Source organism: Dromiciops gliroides, chromosome 3, assembly GCF_019393635.1.
Source record: "Dromiciops gliroides isolate mDroGli1 chromosome 3, mDroGli1.pri, whole genome shotgun sequence".
NCBI lineage: Eukaryota > Metazoa > Chordata > Mammalia > Microbiotheria > Microbiotheriidae > Dromiciops > Dromiciops gliroides.
In genome coordinates, this window is record NC_057863.1 from 383,747,824 (window position 1) to 383,770,125 (window position 22,302).

The 22,302-nt window shown below is 35.1% G+C and overlaps 1 protein-coding gene across 1 annotated transcript in view; it reads left to right on the forward strand.

The window, feature by feature from the left end:
* The window catches only part of DPP10 (dipeptidyl peptidase like 10), an 883,075-nt gene extending 862,680 nt beyond the window's left edge, over nucleotides 1-20,395 (forward strand). Inside the window, 7 exon segments of the mRNA XM_043992035.1 lie at nucleotides 4,045-4,239; nucleotides 5,015-5,069; nucleotides 12,920-13,019; nucleotides 13,259-13,317; nucleotides 13,421-13,493; nucleotides 16,018-16,091; nucleotides 19,243-20,395. Coding sequence (XP_043847970.1) covers nucleotides 4,045-4,239; nucleotides 5,015-5,069; nucleotides 12,920-13,019; nucleotides 13,259-13,317; nucleotides 13,421-13,493; nucleotides 16,018-16,091; nucleotides 19,243-19,380 — 694 coding nt within the window. The 3' untranslated portion in view covers nucleotides 19,381-20,395.
* Nucleotides 20,396-22,302: the final 1,907 nt, after the last annotated feature.

Here is a 22,302-nt window from a genome sequence, read left to right on the forward strand (position 1 = left end):
CTCCCCCAATAGCATGTGAGCTCCTTGAGGGTAGAGACTCTTGCTTTATTTATATCCAGGTGCCTAACACAATGCCTGTCATGTAGTAAGTGCTTAATAACTTGTTGACTGACTATAAAGAGCCATGTAAATGTTAGTTACTGTTCTCAGCATTATTGTGAAACAGAGCCACCAGAGTTAAAGATTCTTTGACCCTGAGTGGGATGGGAAGTACACCCACTGACCCCTGTAATAGAGACTCCAGGAGAAAGGAGGCCAAAGCATTGATTTTATTTCTTTCAAAAGAAAGGTGCACCACACTCACTGGGACAACCAGGAGGTGTGACACACTGGGATTAGGAAACCAAGCAGTTTTTATACTCTTTACAGACATCTAATTTGAGCAAAATGTGGTAATTGGGTTCAGCAATAAATCATTCTCCTGGAATGTTCAGCGGTAAGTCTCTCTCCTGGGTTGTTAGATTATTTTGTAAAATTTTCTGTTTCTGCAACAATGTATCATGTCCACATAATGTCTCGGTGCAGACTCTATAAAGCAATTTTTAAGTTGATATGCCTATATTTAGAAAGGGGGATAGTAGCTTCCCATTATTGCCTCTCTCTAGAGAAAAAACAGAGAGAGAGAGAGAAATAGGGGGCTCTAAGGGGCTTTAAGACTTTGAGATCAGATCACTAGGCCAAAGCGGGGGGGGGGGGGGGGGGGGGGGGCACTTTCCATCTCAGTGGAGGGCCATATCCCTATGTCCCTCTCAACCCTGTGGAGTCAGTATCTCCATCTTTCTGCTTACTTAGATTCTATTTCCTTACCATCTCAACCATAATCCGACCCCTTCTGTGGAAATCACTCTCATTATCTCAGCCTTAGAAAACTCTGTCTCATTGACTATATGTAATTTGCTTAGCTTCCTTTGCAAAGCTATTTAGTCTTTCATCCTCTCCCAGTATGTGAACAAGCCAGGAAACTGTCATGTTTAAAAATGCATTTGTAGTTTATCAGGATATAAAGCCTTTCTTTAAAAATTGGGTAAAAACATATTGACCTTCTTAGGGAAATCATTACTTTGCAAACATCCACTACAGTGCACTGAAAGAGGGGGGGGGGGGGGGGAAATGCATCACATATAATTAGATAGCAACATGTGTTTGGAATTAGTTGACAGACACACTTTTGACCTCAGATTGAGGTCTAACATTTAAAAACCTGCTGACTGGACTGGAGTTGGTGGTGGACTAGGAAAAAAAAAGAAAAAAGAAAGATACTTTATTTTCCTCTCTGGTGCTTCTGATGTGGGGCAGGGTCTGGAGTTTGTCCCTTTGCAAACTGTACCATTATTGCTAATCACAAGTTTGATAAATGTACTTCATTTTCCCTTTTATAAACTAATTTGTGTGCCTGACAGACACAGGGAAGAGTGTCTGTAACTTATTTACATTCTATCCAAAAATAACTTAGCCGTGAAGTCCTGGAAATGCTGTGAACAGTCTCAAACTTGCAATGGGTCACATGTAAATTAGAAAATAATACTCTTAGAATTAATGAGGTACTTTGGAAGATTATCTGGCAGCTGATGTCAGTACTCAAAATGAGAGAAACACTGTGGCTAACCCCTAAAAGACCAGATGGAAGGGGAAGTTTGCTGTCTCTGTCCTCACCCCAACCCACCACACATACACACACATATACACCCGCATTGGAATGTCTTAGAATTGTTCAAGTCCTTTAATGAATTAACAACTTCTATTCCTTCGTTTCTCCTGTGTCTGAGACTGAATCTCTCTAAACATTCTATAGAAGCCATTTTTAAAGCCTCCACAAAAACAAAAACAAAAAAAAAAGGAAAAAAAATGTTTTTCCTTTTGCATTAATTTAGCAAAATGCCCCACAGTATCCCTGAGTTTTGGCCATGAGCCCAAATAAATATAAAGGATATAAAGATTGAAGAATGCCCTAGGTTTCATGTCAGTAATGCCTAACCTGCTTTATTGCTGTCTACCTGCCCTCCAAAATATACACACACACACACACACACACAGAGTCAATAGTAAGGCCCTGTCCCCATTCTTTCATTATCCCAGGCCTATTATTTTCCCAAAATACTATATATTTTGGAACTTTCATTCTTTTTCAATTTTCCCTCCACATGATATAAAAATATTTATAGCATACTGATGATTCCCAGCTAGATCCAATAAAGTAATTCAACCTAAGGTTTTTTTGTTTTGTTTTGTTTTGTTTTTTTTGTTTTGTTTTAGTGAGGCAATTGGGGTTAAGTGACTTGCCCAGGGTCACACAGCTAGTAAGTGTTAAGTGTCTGAGGCCAGATTTGAACTCAGGTACTCCTGACTCCAGGGCCGGTGCTCTATCTACTGTGCCACCTAGCTGCCCCCAACCTAAGGTTTTTAATAGAAGAAAAACCCTAAAACTTGGTGACTTTTAGCAACTCATACAGCAATTTTGAATGAGACCTATGATTGTTAGTTCTAGGGGTTTTAAAATAAGTATATACATATCCATTGTCAACCTGAAAATTAATAAAATTAATAAATTAATAAAATTAATAAAATATAATATAATATAATTATGGTCTTTAATTGGGCAAGCTAGGAGTGTTACTGGGAACTTCGACTGAGAAACACAAATGGCATTCAGGAAAAGAAAGAGCGGTTTTATTGACATGTGGGCCCAAAGCAGAGTGGCCTCTAGTACTCTGGGCCCCAAACAAGTGTCCAGGCTGCAGTTATATACTCCTTAGGTGTGAATGCATGCAGGATTTCACAAGTACATTGTGGTGAATTACTTGCACACAGGAAGGCATATTTCAGTAAACAGAGTCATACATGTCAGGAAGCAGGTACTGAGCCACAGGCTTCAGGGAAACACCAGTGTGCCCTTCTTTTGTTTTCGGGGCCTCAGCTTGGGCCTCAGTTTTATCCCCTGTACATTGCCATATTAGGAGTACCCAAAGAGTGGGACTGAAAGAGTTTATATAGGGCACTAACAACTATAATAACAACAACAAAAACCCAGCACATGAAAAGGCTGGCTTTAGAATTGATTACCTTTTTTTTACCTGTTAAATTCTTTTACATAATAAGCAGAGAATAATGAGATTATCTTTTGGGGTTCATAGACCTCAAGTTAAGAAACCCTGATTTTGTCCAGCCTCCGTACTTTGAATATTAGGAAACAGACACAAACAAGTAAAGTTTTTCAGGATTCCATATAACTCTGTGACAATTTGTCTTCTTACACTCAGATAATTCTAGGAGCAAGAAGGGTAGATGAATAATAAGTCATAAATTCCTCTACAAAAAGCCACTTCCAGATTGTACTACTACATTTTTTTTCTCCTTAAAAAGTTACTCGTGCTTTTAGATTTGCTTAACATCTTTTCCTTTTGGTTTCCAAATATTTTAGGGCATGCAATAAGATGATCACATGTGCCTGCTTCCTTAGATGAAAAAGGATGCCATTCAATATTTGCTTAAAGTGTAATTAATGTTCTTCCTCAACCCAAACCAATCCATGATATATTAATGCAATAATTCTTTTTGAATGCAATGTTCTCTGGAGTTGTATATTCTCTGTTAAGTTATTACAAATTTAATATAATCAGTTCTGTTCCCCAACAGGATCTTTCTTCTTCTAAATGGGATCTGCAAGATATAGACAAGCCTTATTTTCCAGAAGAAATCCAATAAATTTAGACATCTGTCAAATAAATGATCACTTTTAGAGATAGCTATGAAAAAAACATCTTTTATTTTTCCTGCTGCCAAAATGAGCTATACACAATTTGATGTCCCAGGCTTGCAAAGTATTTGGGTTTTGTTTAAATGACAAAATCCTGGAACTTTTATAAAATAAAATGGCATTACTTTCTGTGGGTATCTTGCCCAAATCAACAATCATTTAAATATATTGTATGTTTGACTGAGTCCTGCCACTGATATGAACTATCTTGTTGAACTGCAGTTTCCATTCCATTGTCAATAGTCCAACTTGTTTGTGTGTAATTATTTTTGTTTGTTTGTTTTTTGCAGTGATGAAGCACCAGGAAGCCAACTGGTTACAGATAAGTTTCACATTGACTGGGATTCAGTACTTGTTGATTCTGACAATGTCATTGTGGCTCGATTTGATGGCAGAGGTAGTGGGTTTCAGGGTCTGAAGATTTTGCAGGAGGTTCACCGTAGCCTGGGCTCTGTAGAAGTGAAGGACCAAATAACAGCTGTAAAGTAAGTATCTGCATATTCTCCTTCTGTTTCTCTATGATAACAGCATTAATATACATAGTACTAATGAACCCTTCCATTCTGCTGTCATGTTGTTCAAATGTTAAAGAATCCAATTTTTCTATGCTTACTTAGTGATTAGTTAAAAGTATCTTGGTATAATTTCTAGCATTTTATGCAAATAATCCCACAGGCCTACTGGGGAGTGGGGGGACTGAATGTTATCTCACCACTTGAAATAGACTCTCCTTTGTAAATATTAACATTGCCATAGGGACCTTATTATGTACAAAGTTCTACTTATGTTTTCAGTTCTGAATTATCCAGGGAAATTATATACATATTTCAAATTAAATACTGTCCCTGTTGTTCCTATGTGCTATGCTGTGCTGTGGAAATGTGGCCTAATAAAGCAGTGTTTAAAATATATGTATATTTATGTGTGTGTGTGTGTGTGTGTGTGTGTGTGTGTGTGTGTGTGTGTGTGTGTGTGTGTGTGTGTATCCACTAGTTCACTAATCTGGATGGAGTGAAAGATTTATGTGAGGAATAGAGGAATAGTGTGGAAAAAATTCCAACTTTAAGCTGGAGCCAGGCTATGTAAAGCCATTAGAGGCCAATTATGTTCTAAGAACAATTCAGAATATTTTCCATTACTACAAAAACTGAGTCCCATTAATTAACCCTGTGAGAGTTTTTATTTAAGACTTCAGTGCTGAGTAACAGACTTGATATTCTTGACTTACCAAGATGCATGTTTTTTTCTTTTTGATTCTAGGTCTTTATTGAAGCAACCATACATTGATCCCAAAAGACTAAGTATATTTGGAAAGGTAAATGGCAAGAATATTAAATGAATTAATATATTTATATATAGATATATATAAATAAATGTGTATTTTCTACAACATGCATTTTTATAAATTCTCTATTCATTAATCATATAATATGTCATCTGTGGATAAACAGCTATCTACTATGAAAAATATATATTTAAATATTTTACATATATATGTAAAATACATAAATGTATATGTGTATATATATATATAGCCTTTTTATCTATTCTAAAGGATTTTACATATTCCCCACTCTTTATGGTTTTAGAACTATATATATATATATATATATATGTGTGTGTGTGTGTATATATATATTATATATATATATATATACACCTCTGTATGTGTGTGTAATTCATTGTTCAATTATCTACTGCCATTTAGGTACTAAAGGGGAACAGAAATAAAAGAAAAAAATAAGATATAGCCCACATCTTCAAAGAACTTATTTTTTAGTAGAGGACATAAAACATTAAAAACAACAACAATATAAAGCATTATATAATAAGTGGCAAAAGATTAATATAGATAGTGAATATTATAAGAATTAAAAGCAAAAGATTTTTGTACTAGAGGGTATTTACAAAGGTTCCTAGTAGGACATAAGATTTGATATAAGTAAGACTAGACATATAAGGCATATGCAAAGGCACAGAGTTTGTATTACTTCAGGTGTGTTCAGGAGATAATGAATAAAATCTCAGTGAAGTAAAGTTTCTATGGAAGGGAATAAAAGGGAGAGATTATAAATGTAATGTGGGGCTAAACAATATAAAACCTTTATTTAATGATAGATAATCCCTTCTGATCTGAAGGGCTCATCTTCCTATGACCTTTTAGCATTTTTATACTGTTATGGGAGGAAATAGGTGTGGGCATTGGGATGGTAGGTGTCCTTAGGAATTCCTCATTAAAAAATTATACCTTCTCACACACAAATCCAATTAGAATAAAATAATATTTTATTTGGGCACTAGAGAAAAGGAACCATTGAGACGTCTTAAGAGGAGGTAGATCCAGAGAGGTGGTTCTCTGAGATATCTAATTCCCTGAACAGAAGAAAGGCAAATACATTTATAGAGGACTAATGGTAGAGGGACTGATGGGTGATCATCTGACTATGGAAAGTTCCCTTATTGGGGGTGTTCAGTAGAGTTGCGATCTCATCAAAGTGGGCAATTCTCACCAGAGTATAGAAATTTCTTACCATCCAGTTCTAATTTATGACTGTAGAATATTAAAATATATAGTTTATTTTGCCTGTTTCCTACAAACAGATCAGAGAAATTAATCTTTAATCCCTCCTACAAATTAATAAACACATCATAGAAATTATAATATCTTATAATATCTCTTACAATTTGTTTCCTTACCCATTCTCTTACAAAAACTCAGATCAGAGAAAATATAAATCTCCTACCAAAACCAGAACAGAGAACATGGCTAAAAACCAGATCAGAGACAAACAGAAAAAACATAATACCAATTCAATTTTGTCCCAAGAAGAAATATAACATGATCCCTCCTTAGAAGGGAGCTCAGGGCTCCCCTTCTTTCTAAGAGTTTTTAAGGTTTCTTTGCTCGCAAGTTACAGAGTAACTTCATTGGCATGATACTAATCAACCCAAAGCAAATAATACAAATATAAGTCAGTAAAACAATAAAAATCAGTTTAACAGCTCAACTTAAAGCAGATGCTATGGTTAGATTATGTGGAGACCAGGGGAGTATTATCAAAGACAGGAAGGTCTAGATAGTTGATGAGGAGAACTATAAGATCTATTCACTTTCTTGGGAAAGAAGATAGTAAATAAGAATTTGAAAGGGGTATTTAAATTTTTTAATTCTCTTGGGGGAAGTAAATAGGGAGTATCTGGTTTTAGTTTGAAGTCTGAGCAAAAGGCATTTTACTCCTATTAATCTAGGGTCTCCAAAAATCCATTTGGATAATAAGGCATCTAGGTGATCTATACATTCATATTATCATGACCAAAATTATCATATAGTGAAAAAGCAATAGAAGAAAATATTAATCTATGAAATTAGAAAAGAAAAGGAAAAAAAAAAACCTTGACATGAGACCCAAATAATAATGAAATTATTTATAGATGAACAGGAAGAGGGACAATGATCCCAAAGTAAAATTGTTTGACAATTTTCTAGTCACTTGTTCTCATTGTCAGTGATCATGAAACTACTACATTTGCACTATACTATCTTGGTACTGATTTCACTGTGAACTACGTCAGCCAGAAGAATAAATAGGAAAAATTGATTGGCTATGATGAAAAATATGTGTTGAAGGGAACACAATTTTTAAGGTACCTAGGGCTTGATTCTTAAAGATTTTAAAGAGATGATCCAAAAATGATAGAAAATATGCAATTTGTGCATTACCAAAAAAAAAAGAAAAAGAAATAAAGGAAAAGAAAAAGAGAATAGGAAGTATTCACTGATTTACTAGGATAGTTTGACAGGGTGACCTTCAAAAAATTCAAATGTGAAAGATAAGAATAGTTGGTTTGCTTTTAAAATAAGAATAAGGAAGATACAGAAGGGACTAGGTTTTGGGGAGACAACTGAGGTTAGTTTGTCAGCATGAAAAACTATTAAAGCAATCAACAAATTTAAGGTCTTTAATTGGTACAGAGGAGTTATGACCCTTGATACCACCATAGCAAGCTAGGAGTATCCAAAGTGTGGGGCTGAAAACAGAGGTTATAATAGGGCACAAATAACCATCACAACAAAACACAGCACTTGAAAAGGCTGACTTTGGGATTGATTACCTTTTGTTTCACAAGTTAAATTCTTTTACATAATAAACTAAGAGTAAAGAGATTATCTTTTGGAGATCTATTAAGTAATCAGAGTCTTGAATTTTGACAATGTATGTTCACCCCCAGGCAATTAGTTGGTCTCTAGAAAGGAAACTAAAAGAAGTCAGTCTGTTCTCACATAATTGTGTTTGTCAAGCTTTATCTATACTGAATTACAAATGACTGTATTACATAAATGGAAATATCCAGTCAATTATAGAGGTGGATTAGGAGAAAAGTTAGCCCTGGGAATGTAGAGTTGGAAGTGAATCAAGCTGCAGTAAAGCCATGGTAGTGAATGAGATCTTTGGGAAAGAGAATGTAAACATGTAGAGAGATAAGAACAGAAAAAGACCAAAGACATAATATTTTGCAGACAGGTGTAAGAATCATATAAGTAATTATATTTAGTGAATTAAAAGAAGAATTCAGTAAAAGAAGCAATTATAGCACCTCACACATATGTTCTTTAAAGTTTATAAAATAATTTATAAACTACTCTTTGAGGTGGCAGGATAACAAATATTATTAACCACATTTTAAAGATGAAGAAATAAAGGATCTGAGAGGGTAGTAGTCTTTGATCTGAGATTGAGTCTTTGACTCTAACTTAGGTCTCCTGACGCCGATTCCAAAATTGTTTCTACTACTCCATATTATTTTAGCAAGAGTAGGAGAATGAGGATAATCAAGTGCCAGCAAAATTGGTGGAAGAACTGATCAAACAGTATCAGAAACTACACCATGGGCAAAGACACTGAAATCACAAAAGAGATCACTGAATTTATCAATTAGGTACTTGATATTTATCAGAAGGCAAGACAGAAAAGCAATAGGTGTCCTTATATTTATTCTTTTGATTAGTTTATGATGTAAAAGGATAGAACAGTTAAGATATTTCTCTTTTATTAAGTTGTAACTAATTACAGAAGGAGGCAGTAGAAGGAAGTATCGTGTTCCATCTGGTAATAAGTTTCTGAATAGTACTTTGATCATATTTGAAATGTTTTAAATTAACAAGTATATTTTAAGCACTTGTTAGGTGTCCCTCAATTTGCTAGATGTGGTATACAAAGACAAAAATGAAAAATTCCCTCCCCTCAAGGAGCTCACATTTGACTGTGTAATGGGGGAAATGAGGTAGGATTAGGGGTTGGGGTTCTTAGGAATTCCTCTTTAAAGAATTACACCCTCTTTCACACAAAAGTAGTTAGAATAAGGTGGTAGTTTATTTAGGGGCAAGGGAAGGTGGGGGGAGGGGAAACCATGAAAGAAATCCTTGGACTTCTCATGGGGAGATAGGCACAAAGCACATGGCTCAGAGGGACCAATCTCCTCAAGCAGGAGGCTGGTAGGTACTTTTATAAAGGACTGATTGGGGGTGGACCATCTGCCTGTGAAAAGTTCCTTTAGTGAGGGAGGACCATCCCCCACTGGTAGTGACTGAAAGAATTGGGTGAGGGGTGGCTACAGATCTCTCTTCAGGACACAAAGGCCGCAGTCACACCCAAATTTATCTCCCCAGGGTTAAGGGAGACCAGAATGAAGGGTGGAGATCTAGTTCAGTCAGATTTGGTTCCTCTTATCTCTCTAGGGTATCTGTCCTCTGGTTTAGCCTCTCAAGGACAAGATTCCTTGGTGTGCCCCAGAGAACCACACCCCATGACAACTGGTAGAACATATTATTTTCATAAATGAATACTAAAGAAAGATGGAGTAATGGGGTGGGAGAAATAGTAATAAAACTGGTAGAATCGAGAAAGGACTCATAGAATGTGGCAATTAAAGACATCTTTGAAGAACTCAAGAATTCCAAGGAACTTTTAATTTAAGTCATTTTAAGAAAAATATCTTGAATACTACCTGGATTCTTAACAATGTTATAAATAATATATTTTTATACTTTACAAATAGTAAATTTATCAGTAAATAATTTTGATAGATATGAGCTTCTTGAAAGCAGGGAATGTTTTAATTGCTTTGTTGTTTCATTGCTTCTCTTTGTATCCACAGTCCTTAGAATAGTGCTTGGTATTTCAGAGATAATAAATACTTGCTGACTTATTGACCAGGTGCTTCTGAGAGAGGTTCAATCAAAAAGCCACTACAGAAGCTAACACAGGGATTAATAAATATCAGGTTACAATTAAAATTCACAGTTGTGGAGCATTATATGGGATTTTAGAGCTTATAAAATGCTTTTCTCAACACAGTTCAACCAAGTAGGTAGTACAAGTGGTAGTTTCCTTATTTTAATGATGAGGAAACTGAATCTCGTAAGTGTGGAGTAACTTATTAGCGTATATCAAATTGTCCAAGACAATTCCAAAGAACTCATGATGGAAAATGTTCTCCACATCCAGAAAAAAGAACTGTGGATTCTGAATGTAGATTGAACTATACTGTTTCTACTTTTTTGGTTGTTGTGTTTTTTTTTCTTTTTTGAGGTTTTCCTTTGGGTTCTGATTCTTCTTTCACATGACTAATACAGAAAAATGTTTACTGTGATTGTACATATATAACCTGTATCACATTGCTTTCTGTCTTGGGGAAGGGGGAGGGAAGGGAGGGAGGGAGAAAAGTTTGGAACTAAGAATCTTATGAAAACAAATGTTGAAAACTATCTTTATATGTAACTGAAAAATAATAAAATACCTTTATGATTAAAAAAAAGTACTTCAACTCAGGTAATTTGGACAATTCAGTCTTCTCTACATTAAAGACATTGTGTTGAATTAAGTGAGCAGAGTAGATTATGAGTTGATGTCTCCATTCTTGTTTATAGCAAGGTTATATAAAAGGGAACCATTCTATCCAAAGTTTCACAGGCTTGATGATTGATTGATGAAACAATTACAAATTTTATGAAGGTGGGTAATCATTATGATAATTTCTAGTGTGACTTAGCAGGAAAATTCAAATCTCTAAGAAGCTAATTCACAGGAGTAATAAAGGATCATTGATGTGAATATATTGGTCCAGTTCTTACAGTTGAGCAAATTGTTTTTATAAAGAAATCCTCTGGCTGGCTGTCTAGGCAATAACTTATCAAATCTCTCTATCATTTCAATCTGATCAGTGAGCAAACGACAGAATTTCTGCATAGTCAAAATACTTTGACTATATTTCCTTATTTCAATCACCTTATAAACTTAAGTGAGACCATGTATTCATAGTCACACATCACTAAGACATTCATGAGAATATAGCATTTCACTGTATGTTGTCTGTTGGCTTAAAAAATAATAGTATTTGACTCAGCTGAGTAAAATGAAGCCATGAAATCTCTCCTACAATAAGGTGTCTTCCTCACCTATATTAAGATCGTCTAAGATTCCTTGATAGAGGCCATCACAGAGATAATTAAGTTCAATGATTTTCTTATTATCCATATCAAGTAAGGCATGAAAAAATTCCATTTAAAATAATTTAACAAGGATTTATTTTGCCCCTACTCTTTGTAAGAGCCTGCTGGGAACTGGTGATACAAAGACAAAAAAACCAACAGTACATCCTATCTAGAAGCTAACATTCTTTTTAGAGATATAGCATTACCAGAGATAAGTAAATACTTGGTAGTTTGAGAAATAAGAGCATAAATACCTCTGAGATCAGGAAAGATATATTGTAGGAAGTACCCACTAGCCAAACTTTGAAAAGGATGACTGTTTGCAAATTATGTTCAACACTATGTAATTTAAGATTCTAAATGTGGATTCTAATCTGTTCCCCCAGTTTTGGGGGAAACTGACTAAAATCACTGATAAAACGAGTTTAGGTTTTTAAGGGTTTATTGAAAAATAGAAAAAAAAAGATTGAGAACAGAATTTCAACAGCCTGGCATTCCTATCTTTCCTCAAATTTCCTGTGAAGTCCTCTGCAGCCACCACCACCATCAAGTCAGGAACCCAAAAGAGCAAGAGCCCTCCGCGCAGGCCCTCTTTCCTCCTTCCTGTCTCCTCCCAGAAAATAGGAGGCTCCTCAAGTTGATTGGCTGGTAGCCTTGATAGACAGCACCCATGAGCAAACGTCACTTCCTGACGCCAAGGAAAAGCCACATGGCCTTGCCCTCTGAGGCATTTTCCTCATGGCAAGTCTCCAGTAGGTGGCATCATTCCAATCATTATAACACTGTCACAGAGACCATGGTGTTCCAAATTCAAATGGAATTGAAATGCAAATCCAAATTGCCCAAAGCTCAAATCTAAACCAAATCTTAATTGTTTCCCCCAAAGTGTTACCTTATTAGATTATATAGCTAGGACCAGATTAGGGTAAATAATGAATTCCCTGAAATATTGCAGTGCAGTTGTATGCCCCAGAGTTCTTGTGAATGACCCTCACAGATAGTATATATGCTGAAGGAAGCTTCATCAATTAATCTTCACAATTCCTTCTTTTTGACCCCACGTTGCCTTATCCAAATTGATTAGTCATTGTAGTGATCAGATGAGTCTCTGAAAACCTTTTGGCTGCTTTCTAAAATCAAATTAAAGTCCCTAAAGCAGAAAGAAATTTGCCATGCCTGTTGAAATATAAAGAAACATATTTAATAAAATTGACTAAATAGCTTAATGACTGAAAGTATATCACTACAAAGATGACTATAAGAACTTATTAGAAAGTATTCAAGGTATCACATAGCAATCTCAGTGAACGTTTTTAATATAATATTCATTTGTCCAAAATGGTTTGGTGAACTCTTGCTTGGAAAGAGGAAGGATAAGGTAGGGGATGGAGTATATGACTTCTTCTTCTTCTTCTTCTTTATTTTTTTTGTGAGGCAATTGGGGTTAAGTGACTTTCCTAGGGTCACACGGCTAGTAAGTGTTAAGTGTCTGAGACTGGATTTGAACTCAGGTCCTCCTGACTCCAGGGCCGCTGCTCTATCCACTGCACCACCTAATTGCCCTGAGTATATGACTTCTTGATGTCATTTCTAGTTCTGAAATTCTCTGAATCATTTATGAAATCACTCAAAAACAATAAATACAATTATGAAATATATTATTTTTTTCCTAGGGATATGGTGGATATATTGCATCAATGATTTTGAAATCTGATGAAAGATTTTTTAAATGTGGATCAGTGGTTGCACCAATTACAGATATGAAGTTATATGGTAAGAATCTTCTACAGTGTTATGGGAAATATTAAGTTTAATAAAATTCTCATGAAATATAACTCAATTGAATTCTATGATTATGTATTATGAGACCTTGTTTTCAGCTGCATATTATTGTTTTTCTGATTTAACCAAATTCACCAGAGCATGAAAATGAAAAGTAAACTCTAGATTAAAGATTGTAAGATAATATAGATCCTAATTCATTCTCTTATTCCTGTCTCCCTTTCCTGTAGCTTCAGCTTTTGCTGAAAGGTACCTAGGCTTGCCATCTAAGGAAGAAAATACTTACCAAGTAAGTTATTTGAAAACAGGCAGAGGAAATGGTGGGTTTTGTATTGAAAATTCAGTCATTTTGCATACATACATACATGCATGTATATATTTTTTTCTTACAGGCATCCAGTGTCCTACACAATATTCACAGCTTAAAAGAAGAAAATTTATTAATAATTCATGGGACAGCTGATAGTAAGTATTTCATTGACCACTGCCATTTTTATGGTTACAAACTTCATATAAGTAGATATATCTGTGAGAATGACTGAAGGGAACTTCAGAAAGGGAGATCAAGGGCCAAGGTCATGGTGGTACCAAGAGCAGGTGGAAGAAAGAGAGAGCGAAAAAAGAGAAGGTGGAGGAAAGGAAAGGAAGGGAGAGGGAGTCAGAAAAACAGGGAGATAGAGACAGTCAGTCTTGAACTGAATTAAAATAACTTCAACATGTCAAAACATTTTTCATCTAGTATCTCAGCATGGAATAAGTGGAAATTAAATTAAATTCAAAATATAAATCTGAGAACTTGGCAAGACTTGAGTCATATTCAGGATTTAGTCAGAAGATATTGGTCCAACCCAAGCTATGTCACTTACTCCCTTTAAAACATTCTTACAAAGTTGCTTAAACTCTCTGGGCTTCATTAAGGTCATCTGCACAATGGCCTCCATGGTTCTCTCCAGCTGAGAATCTATGATCCTATGAACCTAATCATCATATTATCAATGAAGAATAGTAAGTGCAAAGAGGAGCAAGATTACCCAGTTCTCAAGGAGAAACCACAATTCAATCTTCCTGACTTTCAGCCCAGTGTTCTTTACTTTAGCAATTCAAAGTGAATTTACCTATTTACCCACTTGATGCAGACAAGTAAAGTAGAAAGTGGACCACATGGGATGCCTGTGGACCTGGGTTCAGATCTTGATTCAACTACTTCACCTTGGATAAATCACTTGATATTTTTGGACTGGAGTTTCCACATTGGTAAAATGAATGGATTAGATTAAATCAGGGTTTCTTAAACTTTTCCACTTGTGACCCCTTTTTGCCCAAGAAATTTTTACACAGCCCTATGTTTGTGTGTGTGTATATATACACACACATACATTCACATATGCATATGTATATGTACATGTATGTATGAAAATAGGTATACGTAACCTTTTTACTGTTGCCAAATTTTTCAAGACCCCACATTCAGTCACACGACCCCATATGGGGTCTTAACACACAGTTTAAGAAAGTTTGGACTAAATGACCTTGAAAGTCTTTTCCAGCTCTAAACTATGATCCTATTATATTAATCAGAAATTGTTTAAAAATATCCCCTGCATTAATGAATATATATGCAAATATTTTACAACACACACACACACACACACACACACACACATATATATATATATATATATATATATAGTAAATATGTAATATATGTAGACAGAGATAGAGACAGAGGGAAAGAGAGTTGAGCATACCTATATCATGCTTCAATCACATCATAGAATTATAGAGGTGAGAAGGATCTTAAGATATTAATATGGTTGCATTTTCTACCACTTGATGAGTAAATATAAACTACTTGAAGGAAAGGACTATTTTTTTTTTTGCAGGGCAATTGGGGTTAAGTGACTTGCCCAGGGTCACACAGCTAGTAAGCGTTAAGTGTCTGAGGCCAGATTTGAACTCAGGTACTCCTGAATCCAGGGCCGGTGCTCTATCCACTGCGCCACCTAGCTGCCCGAAAGGACTATTTTTAAAAAATCTCTAGTACCTAGGTACTAGGTACTAGGTACTAGGTACATTCTACTAGTAGAATGCCTCAAAGATAATAGCCACTTAATAAATGCTTGCTGAAATGAACTATATAGCATATTGCATAATTCTTGCATAATATGAAAAGTAGGGATAATTCTTCCAATTTTAATAATGTTTTATATTTTTAAAAGCACATTCATCTTACTTTACTAAATATGACCACTCTGTGAGGTGAATAGGGCAGGTTTATTAGCCCCATTTTACAGGTGAGAGAACTGGAGTCCAAGGAGTTGAAATTGCTTGCTCTAGGGTAGGTAGCAATGTAGTGGCAGAGAAACCAAGGATCCTTGTTCCTAGCCTAGTATTCTGTAGCAAACTGTTTCGTGACCTGAGTATTTCATCCCAAATGTTTAGCAAAAAGGAGGAACTGAAGACAGAAGGGGAAAAATATAGGAATAACCAGGATAATCCCTACTAAATATTTAGTCCCTGAATAATAGAAAGTATACTGTGCATTCTCAACATGGGAGATTCTTTTTAATTTAAAATAATAATGCAGGAGGCCATTATCTAAATGAGACTGAGCTCCAGTAATCCTATGTAAGTAATAGAAGACTGGATATGCTTTGTTAATACTGAGACAAACATTTGCTGTGTTAAATATTTTAGTGTGGTTTTAAAATGTTGTGAATAATTGTAAATGATAAATGAAATGAAAAATCAAACCAAGTATGCCAGGCACTGACTGCAGAGGCATGACTATAGCAGCTGTTTTCTTTTATAAGTCACAGCTCAAAGATCACTCCCCTAAACATCTCATGAAAATACAAATATCTTACATTTTAAATGTGATAAATATGGACATGCAAAAGCCAAGTTCACAAGACAGAGGGTCTCTAATGATAAGAACCCATGCCCAGGAAACAATGCTGTCCTTAATCCATTTTTTTTCTTCTTGCAGCAAAAGTCCACTTCCAGCATTCTGCAGAATTAATCAAGCACTTAATAAAAGCTGGAGTAAATTATACTATGCAGGTGAGATAAACTTACAGATAAGTACAATTTCCTAACTGAGATCTCATTGAATTGTTTCCTAACTATAATCTTTATCTCTCTAAAGGAGTTTGAATGTTTCTTTGATCATTACTGAGATTTTATAAGTTCTCTTGGTTTGATAAGTCCTTTAAGTGACTAAGGATCATTTGGGTCTGCAAATGCATTAAGAAATCCAGTTATCGCACTGAGCTCCATGGGTCCTTTGTGCATAACCAGACCTGTATCCTTATGAATGGATTTCTTTTCTACCAAGCAATACTTTTCATGGAACATACAAATAAAATTTAGTTAAATCTCAAGGGAGGGGATATCCTGGGCTATAAAGGATGAGATATTTTGATACTTTTATATTTAAAGGATCAGTGATTTCTCCTCTGGTATAGATTTTAACTACTCTGTGACTTCGTAGGTCTGTAAAAGGTGTTATGGTCAGTATGTTCAGTATATTGAGGTCAACCTAGTGATTAGCTTCTCCAAATGTAGCTAAGGTAGTGCTTAGAAAATAAGAGTAAAGTCAGTAACTTAGCTTATAACTGAAATTTTTCCAAGTTTGTTCAACTTGCTAAAGCTTGTCTTCTACTAATCTAGCCTTTAAGAACCCAAAGTTGTCTTTAAGGCATAATGAGAAATAAGATTAGAATTTTAATAAAGGCTGAATGGGGTATTTTTTTGTCTTGATTATTCTTTTTTTTTTTTTTTTTTTTTTTTGCGGGGCAATGGGGGTTAAGTGACTTGCCCAGGGTCACACAGCTATTAAGTGTCAAGTGTCTGAGGCCAGATTTGAACTCAGGTACTCCTGAATCCAGGGCCGGTGCTTTATCCACTGCGCCACCTAGCTGCCCCCTTGTCTTGATTATTCTTATTTCAAATTAACTGCTCAATCAAAAATATAGTTCACAGAAGGTGATATCAAAATTGTTATTTTATTGCTTCTATTTACTTTCCTGTTGAACCTGCATTTTAAAATATAAATGCTATTACATTCTTCTAGAGTTTTTTTGTTTTTTGGGTTTTTTTACGGGGCAATGGGGTTAAGTGACTTGCCCAGGGTCACACGACTAGGAAGTGGCAAGTGTCTGAATCCAGATTTGAGCTAAGGTACTCCTGAATCCAGGGCTGGTGCTTTATCCACTACATCACCTAGCTGCCCCTTAGAGTTATTTTGAGAGTCAATGAGACCTGGGTTCAGGTCCTTTCACTCTAACTGATTATCTCTATTACCTTAGATAATTTCGTTGGAACTCAGTTTCCTAAACTTTAAGTAAAGAGATTATAAAATAAACTCTAAGGTCCTTTCCACCAATAAATTTCTGATAATATGATCCTTCCAGCTCTGAATCTAAGATTCCATGAACAAAGTATATTTCTACTACAATGACATATTGAAAAAACACCCCTGCTATTTTCTCCAATGTTGCTTGTCTTTTGTTGTTGTTGTTGTTATGAATGTACTGAAATAATCTATTTAAATATGTACAGCTAAAAAGCTTTGGATCACAATTTGGCATTTTCACTATCCATGTTTCTACAGCACATGTTTTCTGTAGCTTGTCAATCAAATCCTGCTTTGGAATGAGTGGCCTTAACACTTTCCAGAGAGTGCAACCTCTAAAAGCTTATTTAATTAGATGAAGTATCTCTAGATAGAAAATTCTTGCTCCAAATGTATTGTATTGATGATTAACCATTTCATGTTGTTTGACAAATGTGCTGCTGTTTTGATACAAATAAATGTATTTCCAACAATAATTCTAGATCAGGGGTTCTTGACCTAGAATAGATTTCTGGGTGTCCATGTCTTTGGGTGGAAAAAAATAAGAGAGTATTTTCTAACCTCTGATTGAAATTTTAACATTTCTTTCTACTGATAATGCAGGCAACAGTATGTAGAAGTCCAAAAATTTCATGAAGAGTTCCAAAGGGGTCCAGGGCACAAAAAGGTTAAGAACCCCTAGCTCTAGACAGAAGAAACAACTTCAAAAGTGGGTTGTTTCCTCTAACCTCAAAATCACAGGACCATAAATTCACACACACAAAAAAATTTCCAACAAAGAGAATAGAGTGGGGGCAAGGGAATGTTAGACCACAACTCTTTGCAATGAAGTGTCTTGAAGGTCACTTCCACCTGAAAAATCCTAACACATAACCTAATTTGTGTTGAGACTGTGGATAAATTTGTGTTGTGCCATTCAATTAGCATTCAGTTTGGTCTTTCAAAAAGGTCTTTCCTCAGATCTTTTAAAATATCACCATAATTATACTATTGATTTTTGCTTTCCTTTTTCTCTTTCCTGCCATCTTTTTCTCACCAGCTTAACGTCACAAATTTGGGGGAATGCGGGAAGGGAGAGGACAGTGGTGTAGTAGTTTAAGAGGGAGCATTTACTGGTACTTAAAAAAAAAAAAAAAGCCTTGTCTCTGGAGTCAGTGGTCTTTGGTTTGAATTCTGCCTGAGACACTCAATATCTGTGTGGCCTAGGGCAAGTCTCTTCTGAGCCCTTTGGTTTCTACATTTGTAAAATGAGGGAATTGGACTAGATGACCACTGAGGACCCTTTCTACTTAAAGTCTGTGATCTTATGCACTAAATAATCTTTGATCCTTGCTGTTGCCTCTTCCTAAAGTCCTAAAACAAAGAGGAAAGACAAACAAACAGAATAATAAAGAAAAACAACTGAATCTTTTTGATGGCACTAGTGTTGATAATTATGGCCCCTGGAGGTTCAGCTTAGTGAAACTTGCTTTGAGGGAATTTCATTCTTTCAAATAATAGTTCACATTTTTCGAGGACATTAAGGTTCCCATAATACTTTTCCTCTTAATAGACATATGAGGTACATAGTATAATTATCACGATTCGATTCCCATTTTAGAGATGAAGAAACAAGTTCAAAAGAGGAGAAGTTACTTATCCTAATCTCATTGAACATAAGCGTCATGGATGGAATCCAGATCTTCTGATTCCAAGTCCAGTGTTCTCTCCATTATGTCATGTTGCCTCTCAAAGGGACAGAATTCTCCATGGCTACAATTCAGCAGACTTTGTAAGATTTAGAAAGGAGGGGAGAAAAGGACAATAATGACTTAGCTAACTTAGCCTGTCCTTTTTATTTTATTTTCACTTTTCTAGGTCTATCCAGATGAAGGCCATAATATTGCATCCGAGAAGAGCAAATATCACCTTTACAGCACAATCCTCAGATTCTTCAGTGATTGTTTAAAGGAAGAAGTACCAGTGTTACCACAGGAACCTGAAGAAGATGAATAGAAGGAATCTTATTTATATAGAACTGAAGGAGATTTTGAGGTTCAATGAAACCGAAACATGACTGTAATTTTGCAGACTCTGCAGAGGTTCAAGGGCAGCTAGAGGAGAGGACACTGGAACAGCACACTCAAGAGACAATGAGCTAATAAACTGAAATTTGAATACAAAAATCCAAACATACTAAGTTGTCAAGGGGACAAAATCTTCCCCTTTGTGGAAGGTCAAGCGTGGGTTACTGTTTCCTGGAAGAAATTAGTTTTGCATAAAAGTAGGGGTAGTGCATGTTTTCTTCTGTTACCTCCCTATTTGTTCTGTAAAGTAGGAACTCATTTTAATTTCGATAGCCACTTTCATCTTTGCATCTAATGCACAACCTATCCTAAATACGACAGTCCCTGATCTCCCAAGGGTGAGCTGCAAGCTAACACTTTACTGTAATGTTACAATAAGTGCAATTCCTTCACTGTCTACTATTACGCATAAGGAAAAAAAATATTCAGTTAATAAAGGACACAGTATTTTATGTAGTTTCTGTTTAAAAGAAAGACATATTGGGTGGGCCAAATCACTTTAGGTAGAACACACTCAATTTGAATATTTTCCAAATTTCAGTAGTTTGCTAGCAGATCACATATCTCTACACAACGCACAAGCATATGGATACATACGGATATATGTGTGTGCCGATAAAGATCCACCCATTTTTCACTGTAAAATAACTCTTAAGAGATCAGCTTTTTATTGAACTACAACAGTGACTCTTTTACAAAATAGAATGGATGCATTGTTTAACAAGCCAAATATGATGATATATGTATACATATACATATCCATAGTTCCCAAATTCAAATTCTAGTTATTGTTTCCATATAGGATGTTTGGGTTGTGTTTGGTATTGGTTTCAATGGTAAATAGTTTTCTAGTTGCACTTTAATTTTTGACTATACCTTGTCACATGTAAATTAGATACCTAAATATTAAATTATAGTTTCAGATAAAGGAATTTTGTTAATAATGCCATGCTACTGAGTACTATTTTGCTCTCCCAGAAAAGGAAGTTTTGAATAGCTGGTTCTTAGACCCCATCATCTCACTACAGAATCAGTTCTGATTTTCATTATGGAAAGCACATGGCTGGAACACTCCATTTGCTAGTCCTTATTTAGTATCTCATGCCTTCCCATTAAGTCTATTACTGTTTAATTTAAATCCTCCTGGTGAACCTGAGACATGAAATATTTTTTATTCATTGACCAAGCAGTTCAACAGGTGATATTGCTATTTAATTTGAGTTGATGGCACAAAATTTCATCAATTCATTTGGCTATGATGCCTTAAAATAGAAAATAATTGACAGTATAAAATAAACATGACTATATAAGTCAACTTAAGTCCTGGGAATATTAACTCTGGTGACTTGAGTCAAATATAGCATCTGTTCTACTTAATATTAGGTAACTTCCAGATGATGATAGAGAGTATTGAAATTGCTGAAGGGTTCAGACACAAGAAGTTGGTCCAATGTGTTTCTTTTAAACCTTAGTCTAGGCTGCATCTGCATGATATGATAACATTTGGAAAGGAAAGTGAGAAGCCCAATCAATTGCCTACATGTTTTTCTTTTTCTTTTTTGAGAGGATATTGGGTATTTGGAACTATCTAGGTTGTGTAGAAAACTATGCTGATGATCAACTGAATTGTTCACTTTTCATCTGAATACTTTAGAACTATTGTAGACACTGCCCCAGTGCATTTACTTCTGCATTACAGAGTTATATCAAACCTCTGTCTCCAAATGCCCATTTCAGGTTTCCTTCAAGAAACTTAAGAAATGGATGAATTTTTTTTTTTTACAAAGTAAGTTGTACTGTTTAAAGAAGAAAGTTTTGCATATTTTATTAAGATGGAAAGTTCTTTTTAGGCTGAATTGAGATTCACCTGAAGCTTTTTAATCAATATTTTAATCTTCAACCACCAGAGTTTTTTATGATGCAAATAATTAAGCTGTCTGAAAGATGTCGTTTTATTGGAAGTCTATTTGAGTAACATTTTAAAGTATTTACCTTTTACTGTTTAGCATTTCTCTTGTTTTATTATTATCAATGTTTATCTATTTTTCAATTAATTTAATACAGTTTCTAATGTGCAATGACATCTTGTCTGGAAGCCACTTTGACCTCAAACACTCAATACATCTAAAAAGAGTGACATGCTGTTAACCAAGAAATATTAAGACACCATGGATGGCACTTCTCAGCACTGATGAGCAGGACATTACATTTATGGAGAGAACTCACTGACACATAGTCATCAATTACTAAATTAAATCTTATAATTGGATTTTCCCCTCATCCAATTATGCTGTCACACCATCCACCTTCCTATATTTATTGATGGACTTACAGAACATGTTTCCCTTTATCAGAAAGTTGGTCTGTTTTTTTTTTTAATCCTATATAAAATTGATTAACCCCAGACAATAAAGTAGCATTTTTTCCTTCAGGAAAACGAGAATACAAGTTCTGAGAGGGGAAAAAAAGAGTCCTTTTTTCCAAAGTATCAATATTTGACACTTTGTCCTAGGAAGAGAAATAGCAAACTAGGAGATTTTTTTTTTCTGGAGAAAGGATCTCTGTACATGAATTTTCTATGAAAATAAAAAATAAATAGGACAGTTTTGTGGTCAACATAGACAGTCTACTTTGAATTACTGAAAACAACAGAAAGGCAATCTTCTTACAAATTTTATGGCCAGACTGGTAATTGCAACCACTTCTGGTTTTTAGTTCTAGGGTTCCCTATATAGAAATAATTCTGGAAAACTTCTGGAGGTCTGGCTATAAAAACCTAACTTGGCCAAAGATATTGAAAGATTGAACTTTGAAAGAATGTATAAAAATGGTTTAAATTCACACATGGAAA